The sequence below is a fragment of the Oenanthe melanoleuca genome, chromosome 28, assembly GCF_029582105.1.
Source record: "Oenanthe melanoleuca isolate GR-GAL-2019-014 chromosome 28, OMel1.0, whole genome shotgun sequence".
In the NCBI taxonomy this organism is placed as follows: Eukaryota; Metazoa; Chordata; class Aves; order Passeriformes; family Muscicapidae; genus Oenanthe; species Oenanthe melanoleuca.
In genome coordinates, this window is record NC_079361.1 from 4,941,172 (window position 1) to 4,959,064 (window position 17,893).

The following is a 17,893-nucleotide window of genomic DNA, read 5'->3' on the forward strand; positions in this document are numbered from 1 at the left end:
CACTGCCCTTACCCTGAGCCTGCCCTCAGCGCGTCCCGGTACCGCCCGGAACCGCCCGAGCACGGCCCTGAAACTGCCCTCACAATATCGCGACATTGCCGTGACACTGCCCTGAGCCTGCCCTCACATTATCCCGACACTGCCCACACACTGCCCTCACCCTGAGCCTGCCCTCAGCGCGTCCCGGCACCGCCCGGCACTGCCCCGGCACTGTGCTGCCATGAAACTGCCCTCACAGTGTCCCGACACTGCCCCGACACTGCCCCGACACTGCCCCACCTGCATTGAACCCCCGGCCCGGGGGGAAGCAGGGATGGGCAGGGGGTGTCACGGAAGGACAGGGGTGCCGGGGAAGGACAGGGGTGCCAGGGAGGGACAGGGGTGCCAGGGAAGGACAGGGGTGCCAATGAAGGACAGGGGTGCCAGGGAGGGACAGGGGTGCCAATGAAGGACAGGGGTGCCAGGGAGGGACAGGGGTGCCAATGAAGGACAGGGGTGCCAGGGAAGGACAGGGGTGCCAATGAAGGACAGAGGTGTCACGGAAGGACAGGGGTGCCAATGAAGGACAGGGGTGCCAGTGAGAGCGGGGGGTGCCAGGGAAGGAAGGAGGGACAGGGGGGAGCAGGGGTGCCGACAATAACAGGAGGTGCTGGCAGAACCCGGCGCTGCCAGGGCGGGGAAGGAGTTGTCAGCTCAGCACAAGAGGTGCCACCAATGTCGGGGGGTGTTTGGGGTGGGCAAGGGGTGCGTGCCAACCATCGGGGCCGTGTCCCCTGCGCCGGGCACCCCCGCAGACCCCTCCCCAAAGCCGGCCCGGCCCCCCCGGCTCCCGGGCTGTAACCGCAGCCGCGGCCGTAACTCAATCCCCGGCTCCGGTGCCCGGCTGCGGAGCGCCAGCACGGGCTGGGAGCAGCGGCGGCGGCCGGGCTGGGCCGGGCCCGGCCACGGACGGACCCCAGCCTGGCCATCCCCCGAGCAGGTGCCGCGGGGCTGAGGCTGAGCCACCATGAAGAGCCTGAAGGCCAAGTTCAAGAAGGCAGATGTGAGTGCCATCCCTGGGGACACGGGGACACGGGGACCTGCCCTGGGATGTTCACTGGGACACGAGGACCTGGGGATTTCCCTCAGGATGCCCCCAGTGTCACAGGGACACGGGGTGGTCACTCACAGCGGGGACAGCAGCCCCATGGAGTTGGCAGTGCCACCCTGGCCGGTGGGATCGAGCCCCCAGTGCACCCCCAGTGCTCCCAGAGCCATCGCTGGGAGTGGGGCACAGCAAAGGAGAGGGAAGCGGGTCCCAGGTCCCCTCCCTGTCCCCTTCCTGGGGACAAGTGCCGCTCTGCCAGCTGTCACAGCCCGTGGAACCAGCCTGTCGATGCTCCTCAATTATTCAGCAGCATTCTGGCACGGGGCCGCAGAGGGCACAGGGGGACAGCGCTGTCCCCAGTGCCCTGGCAGGACACAGCTGGGGACATGGGGACACAGGTTGAAGGAGTCTGGGGGACCATCCTGCTCGGGGTGCTCTGTGCCTCAGTTTCCCCACACTGCTTTGGGCACGTCCCTGAGAGGCTCCGGATGTCCCGCGACCACCGGGACTGCCCGGACAGCGCCTGGGGACCCTCTGGGGTTTGGGGTTCCTCCCTGAGGGGTGTTTGGGGGGAACGTGAGGGGCAGCCGGGGGAATCTACCCCTCCCTTGGCCCCAGAGCAGGGCGGGGGGTCCCAGGTCCCCCTCCTCGGGGGCCAGGAGGATGCTCAGCCCTGTTTTTGGGGTGTTTTTGAGCACGAGGCGGGACAGCTGCCCCCTCACAACCTTTCTACTTCAACTGGAACCAGTTTGGGTGCCGGTCCCTGCCTGGGAGCTGCTCCCCGCTCCGTGGCGGGATGCAGGGATGCAGGGATGCTGAGGAGGGAGGGAAGGAGGGAGGGACGGGGGTGGAGGAGGCGGGTCCGGCTCCCAGTGCCGCAGCCCCGGCCCCCGCCCGGGCGGCGATGCCGGAGCGCTTCGGGCTCGGGGGTGCCCGTGCTGGCCGGGGCGGGGGGCGAGGGGCGCATGGCGTCCTCCCGCCGCCTCCTGCTCAGCACCATGAAGCAGATCTGCCTTTGTGCCGCCGCCTCCTTCGCGGTACGTCCCGGTTCCCCTCCCGGTTCCCCTCCCGGTTCCCCTCCGGTCGCGTCCTGCGGGCTGAGCCGTGTCCCCCCTGCCCCACCTGCACCTCCCATTCCCATCCCCATCTCCATCCCGGGGCTCCCCCGTGTCCTCCCCATCCTGCTTTGTCCTTGCCTGACAAGGGGTGGGGGGAGCGGGCACCACCCTCCCAGTTTGCCCAGGAACCCTGCGGGACTGGTTTGTTCGCTGTCGCTGGTCCCACTGGGCTGGAGGGGCTCGGGGAGCAGCCGGCGGGCACAGGCGGCTTTGGGACAGGTGCCAGCGGCTCCCAAAGGTGACATCCATTTCCTGCCGCCGCGACCGCAGCCAGCGCCGCTCTGTCGTCACTGGGGTGAACCCAGGACTTGCAGTCCTTGTTCTGGTCCTGGTCCTGTCCCCGGCTCGCTCCTCGGCACAGGGATGTGCGGGAGCACCGGGAGAGCAGATCCCCATCCAGCCGCGGTCCTGTTTTGGGCGGACAGCGCTGTGCCCCGTTATCCCGGGAGGCTGGAGCATCCCCGGAGATCCGCTCTCGCTGCCGGCTCTGCTCGCCCTGGTGTGATCCCTTCCTCCTCCGGGAGCAAAGCAGGGCTGGGAATGGGATCAGCAGGGAGAATGGGCAGGGTTGGGGCTCCCGTGGGTGCTGGCTGGGTTCAGTACTGGGATTTTGGGGTGGAGGGGCAAACCCCGGGGCAGTTGGGCTCATTCCTAAATCCCAGCCTGGCACAGCTAAACTGGGCAGTGTCTGTAAATCCCCTCCTCTGTGAGCTGCACACTGGGGGGGCTGGAGGGGATTTTCATCCCAGTCCCAGCTGAACTCTTGTGCCTGGGTTGAGCTCCCAGGAGAGGGGCACAGACACCCCCAGGGACAGGGCTGGATGGGGCACAGCAGGGATGGGGACAAGCACAGCCAGCCCAGGCCAGCCCTGCCCGCCCTGGGGACAGCACAGCCACAGCTGACACTGTCACAGCCTCCCCTGGGCTCCTTTGCAGAGCCAGGACTGGACCAAGAACGACGAGAAGCTGCTGCAGGCCGTGGACTACAACGATGCCGGGCGGGTCACGTCGCTCCTGCTGCGCAAGGGCCTGGTGCCCACCAAGCTGGACTCGGAGGGCAAATCTGCGTGAGTCACCTGGGGACACGGCTGGGACAGGGACACGAGTCCCATGGCCCTGGGGATGGGGACACGAGTGCCACAGCCCCTGGAGACACTACTGGGGACAAGGGACAGGAGTCCCACAGCCCCTGGGGACAGGGGACACGAGTCCCATGGCCCTGGGGATGGGGACACGAGTCTCACAGCCCCTGGGGATGGAGACACGAGTCCCACAGCCCCTGGGGACAGGAACAACGAGTCCCACAGCCCCTGGGGACACGGCTGGGGACAGGGACACGAGTCCCATGGCCCTGGGGACAGGGACAAGAGTGCCACAGCCCCTGGAGACACAGCTGGGGACAAGGGACAGGAGTCCCACAGCCCTTGGGGACAAGGGACACGAGTCCCACAGCCCCTGGGGACAAGGGACAGGAGTCCCACAGCCGCTGGTCTTGCTGCAGGTTCCACCTGGCCGCCACACGGGGCAATGTGGACTGCCTGGAAGCAATGCTGGCCCACGGTGTGGATGCCATGACCAAGGACAGCTCAGGTGAGGGCATGGCCATCACGTGTCCCTGCCTAATGCCATGGGCCACACAGGGCCACTGGTTATCCCCAGGCGTTGAGGCTGAGGGGACAGAGGTGGTGGCTACACTTGGGGTAAATTGTCCCAGTTTCCTAAAAGAGCTCAAGCAGTGCCTGATGAGCTCCTGGGGTTGTCCCCTTTCCGTTCAGCCCCGTTCCAGCAGATCCTGCTGTGTGCCGTCTGTCTGTCTGTCCCCCAAGCTGTCCCCTCTGGCACAGCCCTGCTGGCCGTGCTCTGACCTGTTTGTCCCTTCCCAGGTTACACTGCCCTGCACTTGGCCTCCAAGCACGGCCACCCTCAGTGTGTCAGCAAACTGCTGCAGGTACAGGAGAGGGAGGAGGGACACAGGGAGGGAGGGAGGGCGGTGCTGTGCCAGCTCGGTGTCCTCCCTGCCCTTGAGCCCCCTTCCCTCCCCAGTGCCTTGGCACGGTGGTTCCCAGCTCTGTGTGCTGCTGCCTGGCACCGGGAGCCACCGGGAGCCACCGGGGCTCTGTCCCTTGTCCTTCACACAGCGTGCAGCCAGAGGGAGTTTGTCCGTCTGTCCCCCTCCTTCCCCACACCACGGAGTCTGTCAGTCCCCTGTCCCTCACGGTGCCACAGAGCCCCTCGAGCAGTGTGTCCCTCTGTCCCCCTCCTCCCGTGACCCGGGCTCTCCCCCCAGGCCTCCTGCCCCGTGGACGTGGCCGATGGCAGCGGCCGGACCGCGCTGCACCTGGCGGGTGAGTGGGGCCAGCGCCGGCCCCGCTCCGCTCCTGTCCCCGCGGTGCTCCCGTCCCCGCTGTGCTCCCGTCCCCGCTGTGCTCCCGTCCCCGCTCCGCTCCCGTCCCCGCTCCGCTCCTGTCCCCTCGCCGCTCCTGTCCCCGCTCTCCTCCTGTCCCCGCTCTGCTCCCGTCCCCGCTCTGCTCCTGTCCCCGCTCCCTCCTGTCCCCGCTCTCCTCCTGTCCCCGCTCTGCTCCTGTCCCCGCTCCGCTCCTGTCCCCGCGGTGCTCCCGTCCCCGCTCTCCTCCTGTCCCCGCTCCGCTTCTGTCCCCGCTCCGCTCCCGTCCCCGCTCTGCTCCTGTCCCCTCGCCGCTCCTGTCCCCGTTCCGCTCTTGTCCCCGCTCTCCTCCCGTCCCCGCTCCGCTCCTGTCCCCGCTCCGCTCCCGTCCCCGCTCCCTCCTGTCCCCGCTCCGCTCCTGTCCCCGCTCCGCTCCTGTCCCCGCTCCGCTCCCGTCCCCCCTCTGCTCCTGTCCCCGCTCCGCTCCTGTCCCCGCTCCGCTCCCGTCCCCGCTCCGCTCCTGTCCCCGCGGGGGCGGCGCTCAGCTCTGTCTGTCCGCAGCTGCCAGCGGCTGCATCTCCTGCTCCGAGATCCTCTGTGACTTCAAGGCTCCCCTGAACAGCAAGGACAAGGTGAGGTGCCCCTGCTGCTGGTGCTGCTGTGCCAGGCTGGGGCTGTCCTGAAACGCAGCACGGCTCGGGGTGGGACACGGGAATTGGGGTGAGACATGGGAATTGGAGTGGGACAGGGAATTGGGATGAGACATGGGAATTACGGTGGGACATGGGAACTGGGGTGGGATATGGGAGTTGCAGTGGGACACGGGAGTTGCTGTGGGACATGGGAATTGCGGTGATATCGGGAGCAGGGTGCCCCGTGGGGGGATCTGAGCCAGCTCATCCTCGCCCGTGCCTGCCCAGGACGGCTCCACGCCGCTGATCCTGGCTGCCAAGATGAGCCACCCGGAGCTGTGCCGGTACCTCCTGCACCGCGGCGCCGCCGTCAATTGCCGGGACCTGCAGGGCAGGTGGGGCTGCAGCGCCGGGCACCGGGAGCAGCGATTGTCCCCTCCCTCACCCGCGCTCTCCCGTGCCCAGGACAGCGCTGATGCTGGCCTGCGAGAGCGGCAGCGTGGACACCGTGGAGGTTCTGGTCAGCGCCGGGGCCCGCGTGGGCGTGGTGGACGCCACCGGCCACGACGCCGCTCACTACGGGCTGGCCACGGGCAACGCTCTCATCCAGCACCTCCTGCAGGAGGCGGCCCAGCGCCGCTCCTGGGCCAGCGGTGAGGCTGCCGGGCCACCCGGGGACACAGGCTGGTGGGATGTGTCCCCTTTTCCTGGGTGTTTGGGGCTGCCTCTGCCTGTGCTGTGCCCTGCACCCACCGGAGCTCTGAGCCCCTAAATCTCCCCAATTCCTCTCCCCTCCCGCTCTACCCCACAGAAGAGGAGTCAACCGAGCAGACGTCGCAGGTCAGGGGCTGTGCCCATCCCTGCAGGGTCCCCTGGAGGCTCAGGGAGGAGGGAGGGCGCCGTGGGTGTGACGCCCCTCTGCCCTGCGGTGTCCGCAGACGTCTTCGCCCAGCCAGTCGTCGGTCAGGGAGAAGAGCAGCACCCCGAGGAAGAGGAAGGCTCCTCTGCCTCCCCTGGGCACCTCCAGCCAGGTGAGAAATGGGTGCCCAGGTCCTCACCTGGCCTGGCAGGTGCAGAGCGGCCCAAAACACTCCTCCATGAGAGGGTCCCTCACTGGGGGTCTGTGCCAAGGAGCCCCCTCGGGCACACGGGGGATTTTGGGGGTTTCCTGTGCCAGGAACTGGACCCAGTGCTTTCCATGGCTCCCTGCAGGAGGACAGGGACGCCTACGAGGAGATCGTGCGGCTGCGGCAGGAGAGAGCCCAGTTCCTGCAGAAGATCCGGGGCCTGGAGCAGCAGGAGAAGCAGAGACGGGAGGTACCGGCTGCAGCTCCTGGGGAGATGCCACCGTGTCCCCAGGGAGCAGAGGGGACAGGGGACACGGGGACAGCACTCATCCCTCCCTGTTTCCTCCCTGGGTCCTGCCAGCGGGCGGAGCTGGATGAGGCCTCCCTGCGCTCCCTGGAGAAGCAGGTGAGGCCAGGGAAGCGCTTGGAGGGGCTCCCGGGGCTGGGAATGCCACCAGGACTCTGCCAGGAGCCAAGGGGACCCTGTGCCCGTGTCCTGCCCTGCAGATCAAGGAGCTGGAGGAGCGGCTGGCGGCACGGGACGGGGAGAAGGAGAAGCTGGGCAAGGAGGTGGAGACTCTGCGGAGCCGCCTGTCCTCCATGGAGGTGGGTGTGGGCAGGGCACGGCTGGCAGTGCCCGGGGCTGGGGACGGGGGCGTCACCTCCACCCTGCACCCCTAGAATGAGAAGGAGAACACGAGCTACGACATCGAGACACTGCAGGACGAGGAGGGAGAACCACTCGAGTTCCCAGGTAGGTCTTGCCAGCCTCTCAGTGACACCCTGGGGAGGTGGCACTGGGCAGTGAGGGCACAGCCGGGCACAGCCCCAGCTCCCTGTGCCCTGCAGGAGCAGAGATGCTGCTCTCCAAGAAGACGCTGAGCCCCTCGGCCGAGGAGCTGCTGGCCACGCTCCAGGGGCAGGTGCAGTCCCTGACCGTGCAGAACAAGGAGCTGAGGGAGAAAATCCAGGCAAGTCCCACTCTGTCTGTTTGTCTGTCCCTCTGTTCCGTGTCCCCCGGCCCATGGCGGCCTCGCGGTCTCTCGGCAGGTGCTGGAGAACTACGAGCGGGACGAGAGCAGCTCCGCCGGGCCGGGGGCCGTGGTGCCCGTCAGTCAGTACCAGGCCCTGCAGCGGGAGCTGGAGCGGCTGCGGGCGCAGGGCAGCGCCGGGGGGGCCGCGGAGCCCAGCGCTGCCGGGGAGCCCGCCTGGGCCTGGGGCGAGTGCAGGGCCGCGCTGGGCGAGCTGGGCGTGCAGACATCCCCCTCCTCCTCGCCCTGCGGCCAGCGGGAGCCGGGCGCGGAGCTGGCGGAGGCGCGGGCGGCTCTGGAACGGGCGCAGAGCGAGCTGGAGGAGCGGGAGCGGCGGCTGCGGGAGCTGCAGGCCCGGCTGGAGGCGGCGGAGGCCGCGGGCTCGCGGGGAGATCCCGCGGAGGAGAAGGAAGCGCTGCGGGAGCGCTGCGGGCGCGCCGAGGCCGAGGCCCAGGCGCTGCGGCGGGAGCTGGAGGCGAGGCCGCGGGAGGCCGAGGCGCGGCTGGCGGAGCTGCGGGCAGCGCTGGCGCGCAGCGAGGCCGAGCTGGGCGCCGCGCGGGAGCGGCTGCGGCAGCACGAGCAGGAGGCGCCGGCGTGGCCGCAGCGGGCGCGGGCCGAGGGCTGGGTGCCGCGGGACGAGCACGCCGGCGCCACGGCCGCGCTGCAGGAGCAGGCGCGGGCGCTGCGGGAGCGCCTGGCGCAGCTGGAGGCCGCGGCCGACGGGCAGGCCCGCGAGGCAGCCCGGCTGCGGGCGGAGCTGGCGGCCGCCGTGCCCAGGGCGCAGCACGAGGCGGCCGAGGCCGCGCTGCGGGCGGAGGCGGCGGCGCTGGCGCAGCGGCTGCAGGAGCTGGAGCGGCGGCACGAGAAGACGTGCGAGGAGGTTTTCCGCGTGCAGAGACAGGCGCTGTTCATGAAGAGCGAGCGGCAGGCGGCCGAGGACAGGCTGGGCGCGGCGCAGAAGCAGCTGGAGCAGGCGCAGGACGAGGCGCGGCGGCTGCGGGAGCTGCACGGCCACGCCGAGGACGCGGCACGGCTGGTCAGGGACAGGGACAGGAAGGTAGGGGACGGGGAACCATGGAGGGCTTCTGGGGAATGGTGGCTTTGGAGCCACACACGTGGAGTCACTGAATTTGGGCTGGAAGGGACCTTAAATCCCATCCCATTCCACCCCTGCCGTGGCAGGGACACCTCCCGCTGTCTCAGGCTGCTCCAAACCCCGTCCAGCCTGGCCTCGGACATTCCAGGGATCCAGGGGCAGCCACAGCTGCTCTGGGTAACCTGCACCCCCTGTGTAGATCACGGAGCTCTCCAAGGAGGTTTTCAGGCTGAAAGAAGCTCTGAACGCCCTCCCCGAGTCGGGGGCGCCCCCACAATCCCCGCCCAACACGGCCGCGCTCCAGGCCCGGGTCCGGGCGCTGGAGGAGAAGCTGGAGGTTGGTCTCACCTGGGGGGTTTGGGGCTCCCCCAGCCCCCAGCCCTGTGGCCAAACCCCCTCCCTGTGCCGCAGGAGACAGAGACGAGGCACAGCAAGGTGGTGACGCTGTACCGGAGCCACCTGCTCTATGCCGTGCAGGTGAGCTGGGGACAGGGCTGGGGCAGCTGGGGACACTGGGGGGGGGCCTGGGCCACTGCCACCCACAGGAGGCACCCGAGGGGCTGAGCCAGGGACACGCACGGAGCCTCCCTGATGTCCCCACTCCAATGTGCCACCCCAGGGCCACATGGACGAGGACGTGCAGAGACTCCTGTGCCAGATCCTGAGGATGCAGCGGCTGCAGGAGCAGGGCAGATGAGCCCCTGCCAGCACGGGTGGCACAGGGAGTGGGGACAGGTCTGTCACAGCACCCTGTGTGTCCCTTTGCTTGTCCGGGCACGCAGCCCACCCCAGCACAGCAGCAATAAAGTTATTTATAGTCACACTAATGGGGTGGCTCCTCTCTGGGGGCACCGGGGTGGGCACGGGGAGCTGTGGGGACCTGGGGACAGCAGGGGATCGGTGCCACCATCTCCAGCCCCGCCATCCCCCGAGGGGAGGGGTGACCATGAAGGGCTGGAATCCCTTTCCCGGGGGCGCGGATCGCGGGGGAAGCGGCTCCGTCCCCCCGGGAACGGCGCTTCCTGCGAGGAAATGGGCTGGGGAGCGCCGGGATCCGGCGGGGACACTGCGGTGCCAGCCGGCCCTGCTGCGGTGAGCACTGCGGGCACTGGGGTCCCACGGGCATTGCGGGGGGTTGGAGGTCTGGGGTGACCCCACAGCAGCCCCAAAGCCAGGGCAAGCAGAGCCTGTCCCCTCCGGGGCTGTGGTGGGAGGTGACAAGGACAGGAGCTGTCCCTGTGGTGCTGGGATGGGGACAGCAGGGAGCTCAGCTCGGCCCCCAGGCCCGGCTTTGGGGGTCTCTGTGAGGGCCAGTCGTGCCCTGGATGGAGGTGGGGACACACCGAGGGGACAAACCCCTGATTGCAGGTGCGGGCATGCGGCGGTGGCTGCAGGTCCTTGTGGGAACAACGGGAATTTTCACCCCCTCTTTCCTGAGCCCTCTGGAATCCATCCCTGTGCAGGGCGTGTGGCAGGGTCGGGGGCAAACTGAGGCACAGCAGTGTGTGGTGGCCCCAGGGTGATGTCCCTGTCCCCCTGGGGATCTGAGGTGTCTGTGCTGTCCCCAGTGCTGGGGTTTGACTGTCCTGCCTGTCCCCACAGTGCCCGGGCAGCCCTGCTGAGTCTCCCGGCATGAGGTGGCTTTGGGTGGTGGCTTTGGTGGCACCCGCCTGCACTGTCCCCTACAACGGCACTGGGAGCACTGGGGATGGGGACAACGGGGACAGAGGTATGGGGACAACGGGGGGGACTGGGATGGAGGCTGGGGGGATCTGGGGATCCTGGATACAGCAGGACTGGGCAGACTGGGAGCACTCGGGACGGAGATGGAGGGAGGGGAGATGGAGGGGATTTGGGACAGTGAGGGGACAGGGGACAGTGACGGGGTCTCTGGGGACACTGGAGGGACTGGGGACATGGGGGTACAGAGGAGGCATTGATGATGGAGGAATAGGGACCCTGGGGGTCTGGGGACACTGGGAATGGAACTGGGGGGCCCAGACCCCTCCTGATGCAGTGTCCCTGTCCCTGCCGTGTCCCTGCCATGTCCCCATGTGTCCCCAGGTCCCTGCACCCCTCAGCACGGCCCCCTGGGCACCGAGGTGCTGCTGCCGTGCCCGGGGGGTGTGGCTGAGTGGCGCCGGGGTGACACCATCCTGGGCACATCCCCGGCCCCGGGGCTGGCCCTGCCCAACGCCAGCCTGGCCCACGAGGGCCACTACAGCTGCCACCACCCTGTCACCGGCGAGACCTGGGCCAGCATCTGCCTGCGGCTGGGCTGTGAGTGCCCCCCAGCCCTGCTGTGCCCCCGCTGCTGGCCGGGGGTCCCTGGGGGTGCTGGCAGTGGGGTGATCCCTGTCCTCTGTCCCCTGTCCCCTGTCCCAGACCCGCCCTCACCACCGGCCATCGAGTGCTGGGCCACCAGCTACCCCCAGGCTGTGAACTGCTCCTGGCGGCTGAGCCCTGACCCCCTGCTGGACACCGACTTCGTGGCTACCTACAGGTCAGTGGGGCACCCCAGAGCCTCTCCCCGTGTCACACAGCCCTTGCAGCTGTCCCTGTGTCCCCAGGCACGGCACAGACTCAGCTGAGTGCAGCCTCACGGGCCCCTGGAGCTGCTCCTTCGGGGACCTGCAGGTGTTTTCCATGACTCCCTACGAGCTCAATGTGACAGCCCGGAATGCCCTGGGAGCTGCCACCAGAACCCTGCTCTTCCTGCTGGAGAACATTGGTGAGTGCTGAGGGGTCCCTGCAGGACCCCCTGGATCATCCTTTGGGGGTCCCCCCTGCTTGGCATGTGGGATCATCAGTGCAGGCTCAGATTGTCCCTGCACAGCTATGAGGGCCCTGTCCCCAACAATCCCATACTGGATCCTGCAGCCATGACATTCAAATACAAAGGAAAGTGACTTTATCCACGCAGTGATGGGACAAGGGGGTTGGTTTTCATCTAAAGGAGGATTTAGATGGGGTATTGGGAAGAATTCTTGGCTGTGAGGGTGGTGAGGCCCTGCAGTGGAATTCCCAGAGAAGCTGTGGCTATCCCTGGATCCCGGGCAGTATCCAAGGCCAGGCTGGATGGGGATAGTGGAAAGTGTCCATCATGGGATGAGATGATCCTCGAGGATCCTGGAATTCTCTCTTTCCTTGTCTCCAGTAAAGCCAGACCCCCCTGAGGCCCTGCAGGTCTCCCCCATCCCGGGGGAGCCCCAGAAGCTGCTGGTGGAGTGGAGCCCTCCCTCATCCTGGCCATTCCCGGAGTATTTCCCGCTCCAGTACCGCATCCGCTATTCCTGGGACAACAACTCCGTCCCCACCACGGTACTGCCACCCCTGGGGAAACTGAGACACGGCTGTGCCTGTCCCTGTCCCTCTCCCTCTCCCTGTCCCTGACCCCTCTGTCCCCCCAGGTGGGGCCGTACGAGGTGACATCCCTCACCCTGACCGACCTGCAGCCCGGCAGCCTCCACCACATCCAGGTGGCCGCCAAGGACCTGGCGGATTCCGGGGAGTTCAGCGCCTGGAGCCTGCCGGCCTCGGGGACACCCTGGCTGGGGCTGTGACAGCCAGGCAGGGCCCTGTCCCCATGCCAGGCTGGCTCCTGTCCCTTGTCCCAGCCCAGCAGCACAGAGCCACCAGTGCTCAGGAACGGGCAATAAATGGGCTTGAGGTCTGTTCTAATTTTGGGATCTTTGTGATGGCTGAGCTGTCCCTGGGGTCGGTGCCTTCACTCCCCGCTGTCCCTTTGCTGTTTTAGAACAATCATTACGTTTTCCTCCGTTTGACCTTTTTTTGCCCTTGGGGTCGGTTCCTTTTCTGCCCCTTCGCCCTCCGCCCCACCCCAGCCCTCAGCGCCCACGGCAGCGGCGGGCGTGAGGGGCGGGCGGCCATGTCCCATGTGGGCTGGCGGGGGGGGGAATGCCGTGATTAACGGGAGGCGCCTGTTCCCTGCGCGGCGTTCCCGGCGTTGAGACGGCCGCGGACCGGAGCCCCGACGGGTTCCAGACCTCACACCGGAGCCTCAGCGGGTTCCAGGCCTCACACCGGAGCCCCGCGGCCATTACAGACCCCCCTCCCCCCGTGCCCCCTGGTGGTACCGCCCGTCGCTGCCTTCCCGCGCTCCGGCGGGGGTGCTGTGCGCATGCTCAGTGCGGCCCGCGGGCGGTGGCGCCCCCGCCTGGTCCCGGCGCGTCCCGCAGCCCCTGCGCGCGGGGCCGGGAGACCCCGGGGCGCAGTCCGTGAGGGCTGAGGCGATGGCGGGAAACGGGGGCGGATATGGAGGGGAATGGGTGGCAAAAGGAGCCTAAAGATCGTTCTGGGCCACCCCTGCCATGGCTGGGACACCTTCTGCTATCCCAGGCTGCTCCAAGCCCTGTCCAGCCTGGCCTTAGACACTGCCAGGGATCCAGGGGCAGCCACAGCTGCTCTGGGCAACCTGTGCCAGGGCCTGCCCACCCTCCCAGGGAGGAATTCCTTCCCAAAATCCCATCTCTGGGATCTGATGGGGACCTAGGCAGCGATCTCCCACTTTCCACAGAACACCGAGGCCTTTCCCAAACTTTGCCAGGCTTTATGCCCTCCAGATTTTCCTCCCTGAGCTCTCCTGGGCTCTGGAAGCACTTTCTGTGCTCACAGGTCATTTTGGAAAAAAGAGCTGGTTCATCCCATCCTGTGAAGTTCCACCTCGCTCCAGCTGATGGCACGATTGGGAGCGTGTGGAGCCGAGGATTTTTCCCAGACAGCCTGTTGGACAAGATCCCAGTTTTCCATCTCGAGACGGAGCAGCCTCACACCCGGCCAGGAACGAGAGCAGGCAAGAACCTGGTTCTTATAAAACGAGAAAATAAATGGGAGTCACAGGTCAGGGATGGGAGCGGAGTTATCTGCGGGATGAGCAGCGGCGGTTGGAGGCTCCAAAGGGTTTCCAGCCGCAGGAATGGGCTCCCAGCAGCAGGAGTTAATGGGATGTCGTTCCAGGGGAGAGCTTCCCTCATGGCACATGTGGGATGGAGGCAATGATCCCTGCAGGCTCCCGGCTCCTCCTGCGCCTGCCTCACAGCTGCGTGACCTTCCAGATACACAGCAAAGGGAAAATCCCTGGGAAAGCGGCGGCTGCCTTCGGCCTCACGCTGACACACAGCTCTGATCGTCCATCCCACCATCCCAGAGAGCACACCTGGGCTGTCCTGGGGTGATCCTGTAACCCAAACAGCCTCGGGGGTGTCTGGAGTGAAATGGGGGGTCTGGGATCTGTCCTTTGGCTCGGGAATGCAGCTTTACAAAGCAAAAATGGATTTACACGAGGGGACAAATCCCCCCTCCTGGTTGTCTGGGCAGTTTGTGGATTTTGCTGTGTGAGCAAGAAAAAACAATAAATTATACTGCTTATTTCAGAGAGGCAGAATTGCTTAACACTTAAAACCAGCACCAATTATTTTTTCTTCCTGGCTTCATCTCATTGCATCTGACCTTAGGAAGGACATCAGCTCTCCTGCAAAATTCCCATATTTTAGGGTGACCAAAATCACTAAACCCTCCCAGAAAGTGGGACTGCTTAATATTCAAAAAGGTCTCTAAGCTTTTTGTTGGTTCAGATTTTCCTAAAGCTGCTGCTGCAACACCAGTTTGTGCTGTAAAATCAGTTTAAAGCAGCAAAAATTCCACATTCTTTCTAAAACATGATGGCAGATCCCTGAGAGCTTTTCCAGGGTGGTTCCTGTGCTGTTTGTGTCTTGTGTTTGTTTTGTCCTTTTGATTTTGGGTTCTGATTCAAAAATGGCCTTGGCAGGACAGGATTAATCTGAGCTCTCAGATCTCACAGTTTCTCCATCATTTATGGAGCTGTCTCTGTAACAAAAAGACACCACTTTTGATTAATTTATTTCCTTATTAATTTGTGTCTCTGGGAGCTCTGTGGGAACCCCAAATCCTCTGTGCCAAGGAAACCCTGGAGCAGTGTCACGAGAGCCTTTTTCAGGCTGGGAAGGGAATCTCTGACAGCACAGGAGATTTTTCACTCCTGTGACTTCCCTGGGCTGTGTAACTCGAGCCATGGTTTGGGAGGAAAGGAGCCTGCACACCCTGACTTTCATGGGTGGAGAGCTTGGCAATCCTCACTTCCACCCGTTCTAGCCCGGGGTTTTGGCCTCAGGAGAAGGGAGCTGCCCCTAAAACCCTCCTCTGCATCTTCTTACACCTTCCCAAGGCTCCTGGGTTTAGTCTGGGGCTTGTTCTACCTCAGCACTGGGGAATCTCACAATTACAGAGCTCCTGAGTGTCCTCCCCATGCCAGGAAAGGGGCTCTGCTTCCCTCCTTCCCTTTCCCAGCCCCTCCAAGTGCAGTAAAACTGATTCCATTTCAGGGATAATGCTGGGCCCTAACCACCTCACCTCCCCTTTAACAGCCACTGCTGGTCTCAGGAGATCTAATTTAGGAGCACATGGAAGGCCAGGGTGCCTCCAGGGCTCCGGGGTGGGAGCCTTGTTGGCTGCCAGAGCCTGGAGTGTTTTTATCCATGTCCAAGTGCCAGAAGCTCCTGGCCCCCCTGAACGTGGTGCAGGACAGACTCACCTCTGCACAGGACAAATTCAGGAGGGCAAAGCACAAAGATTCTGCTGAAATACAAAGGGAAAAGGCCTCACTCCCAATGTGTGAAGGTGTTTGGATGTGGGAAGGTGTTTCTCACATAGAGAAAAAAAATTAATATTGGAGAGAGACTTTGGACAAGGGTCTGGAGTGCCAGGAGCAGGGAATGGCTTCCCACTGCCACAGGGCAAGCAGGGATGGATATTGGGAAGGAATTCCTGGCTGGGAGGGTGAGGAGGGGCTGGGATGGAATTCCCAGAGAAGCTGTGGCTACCCCTGGATCCCTGGAAGTGCCCAAGGCTGGTTGGAGTTTGGAGCACCTTGGGATTAAGGAAGGTGTCCCTGCCATGGCAGGGGCAGCATTAGATGGGATTTAAGGTCTTTCCAACCCAAACCATCCTGGAATTCTTGGTTCTCTAAACCTGTGTTCCCAACAAGGAGAGAACCCCCCAAAATCAGAACCCCTCAGAACGGTGACAGCCAGCCCCAGGAATGCCAGGGTGATGGGAGTGACAGGAAATGAATCCTGGGGTCCTGGGTGTCCAGAGACAAGCAGCAGACATGAAAGCAGCCAGCTTCACCCTGGTCAATATGGTCTGCTTTAAACTCTGTTTTTACTTCAGATTTGGGCTGCCAATAACTCCTTCAAACAATGATCTAATGCCTGTGTGAATGTTTGTAAAACCTCACTGCTCTGGCAGGTTGAGCTCTTGCCAAGAAGCAATCACATGTAATTAGGGAGAAGGAGTTGGAATCTCCTGGCCTTGCAGTGCAGCACATTTTCCAGTTGTGTTTGTCCCATTTGGAGCATCTCATTCCTGGGGGTGTGCCCTGAGCTGGGCTCCTGTCCCCAGGGGAACCAGAAACCTGCTGGGAAACACGAGGTGCCTGTGCTGGGCAGGGGGACAAGGACAGATCCACAAATGGCATTTGGGCTCTCAATTCTCTCCACCTTTCCTGCTCTGCAGGAGATTCCTGAGGAGGCTTTCCAGGCACGTTGAGTCTTGGGTGGGAACTGGGAGTGTGGAGAAGCTCAGAGCTTTTGAGGGACACCTGGAAAAACCCTTTCCCTGGAGAAGAGGGACAGACAGCCCCACTCTGTCCAAAACTGTCCAAAGAGCCCTGGAATAGTTTGGATTGGCAGGAACCTTTAAAGGACTTTAAATGGTTACTGCTCACACAATAAGTTCCCAGTGGGAAATTAGAGCCTGGCCAGGACAGTAGATCCCAGGAAAAGGAATGAGGAAATTGCCACCCAGAGTTTAAACCTCAGTCCCCACTCTCTCACCTGGCACCTGAGGCCCCAAAGGAGATTTCCAAGCAAGTTGGGAATTTCAACGTGGAAAGTTCGATAAGAAAACCCTTCTTGAAATTCCTGGAGCATCCTGAAATTCCCTTCACTGCCTTTTCCAGCTCTGGAGGAATGGAACTGCCTGTTGTGCAGTTCCTGGGGTGTTGTCCTGGAACAACAGGAGGGCAGGGACACACAGGTCAGGTCCTGTGGGACGAGGAGCTGTTATTTATGGAAAGAATTTTTTCCTGAATGTGAGAGAGGAGAGGTGGATTCTGCTCTCCAGAGGGGTTCGAAATCCTAAATTCCAGCCAAGAGTCATCACATAAACTTGTGCTGAAGAACCTGACCTAGTTGGAATAATTGGAGGTAATTGTCAGCTCTTTCCAGATGACAAAACCCTTAATCACCAGCAGATGCTCAGCCAAGCTCACAAAAAAGGCTGGAAACCCTGGGTGAATGGGGAGGAATTGCTGTCCCACAGGCACCAGTTTCAGGAATGGGCAGGAATCTTCCTTAGGGGTTTTTCCAATACATGGTCAGATGGCAGGGCTGGGGCACTGGTTTGTGGTGTGTGGCCTGGGCATCTCTGCAGAAATCTGGAATTGTGCCATGAGCACACAGCTGAGTGACACTGGAATATCCGGGAACAAATGGAGATGGAGCAACTCTGAAAGAGCAGCTGGGAGGTTGGGCTGCTCCGTGGATTCCTGTCCCAGATCCTTGAATCCAGACTCTCAGATCCCTGAGGCAGCCTGGGCTCTCCTGAAGCCTGGGATGGGTTGGATGTGAGGTGGCTGCACTCCCACAGAACTGCAGGAGTTGCCTTGGGTTTCACCTGGGAGCTCCTGCAGGTCAGCAAAGCCCTGGAGAGAGGGGATGGGATCTGATGGGGTGAGGATGCTGCTGGAAGAGCAGGATCCTGGGGGTCCAGGTATCCCCATACTGGGGTGTCCCAGTCCCAGCTGGGCTCCTGGGGCTGTGGAGACACTTTACAAGCAGAAATGGTCCTTCTAGAAGGGTCTGACCCCATCAGACAATTAACCTGGATTGCTAATTAATAGTGGAATTACAGAACCATGGAATGTCCTGAGCTGGGAGGGACCCACAAGGACACCCCAACAATCCCAGGCTGTGCCTGAAGTGGTGTCCAAATGTTGGGGATGTGCCCATTCCCTGACCAGAGCACTTGCAAATTCCAGGAACCAGCTTTTCCAGAGGGGTTTTACCTTCACAACGAGGTGGCAAAAGCAAAGGAGAACTGGGAACCCTGGAGATGGTCAGAGCAAGGAGCTGTGACAGCTGGGCTTTAATTAGCCAGTGCTGTAATGAGGCTTTGGGAGGCTCTGGAGTGGCTCTCAGCACATTTGGTGTTTTACAGCCACGAGGATTCATCCCTTCCCGTACAACCTCCTGCAGGGGGACCAATAACCAGGGATCCTGCCTGGAAACCAGCAGCCCCCCTGGGAATGTCTGGGACAGGACTCACTGCAGGCTCTTTGAAGTGGGCAGGAGTGTGGAAACAGTGACAGAGTTCCCATGAACCAGGGGCCTCCCATGGGGGCAGGGGCTCTGCAGCCAGAAAAGGGGAAAAATGAACCC

General features: G+C 63.6%; 2 protein-coding genes across 2 annotated transcripts; both read left to right on the forward strand.

Annotated features, from left to right (window-relative positions):
• The first annotated feature begins 1,983 nt into the window (after positions 1–1,983).
• ANKRD24 (ankyrin repeat domain 24) lies at positions 1,984–9,235 on the forward strand. The gene is made up of 19 exons (XM_056512829.1): positions 1,984–2,124; positions 3,142–3,272; positions 3,707–3,795; positions 4,089–4,153; positions 4,493–4,550; positions 5,150–5,220; positions 5,509–5,615; positions 5,686–5,873; positions 6,032–6,060; positions 6,159–6,251; positions 6,433–6,537; positions 6,649–6,693; positions 6,795–6,893; positions 6,969–7,041; positions 7,137–7,258; positions 7,338–8,375; positions 8,614–8,751; positions 8,826–8,891; positions 9,034–9,235. Exons 1-19 carry the CDS (start codon positions 2,053–2,055, stop codon positions 9,109–9,111), a joined length of 2,667 nt encoding a protein of 888 aa, XP_056368804.1. The 5' UTR covers positions 1,984–2,052; the 3' UTR covers positions 9,112–9,235.
• A 170-nt stretch (positions 9,236–9,405) lies between these two features.
• EBI3 (Epstein-Barr virus induced 3) lies at positions 9,406–12,095 on the forward strand. The gene is made up of 7 exons (XM_056512830.1): positions 9,406–9,506; positions 10,017–10,143; positions 10,479–10,694; positions 10,800–10,917; positions 10,985–11,145; positions 11,572–11,735; positions 11,825–12,095. Exons 1-7 carry the CDS (start codon positions 9,447–9,449, stop codon positions 11,975–11,977), a joined length of 999 nt encoding a protein of 332 aa, XP_056368805.1. The 5' UTR covers positions 9,406–9,446; the 3' UTR covers positions 11,978–12,095.
• The last annotated feature ends 5,798 nt before the right edge of the window (positions 12,096–17,893 follow it).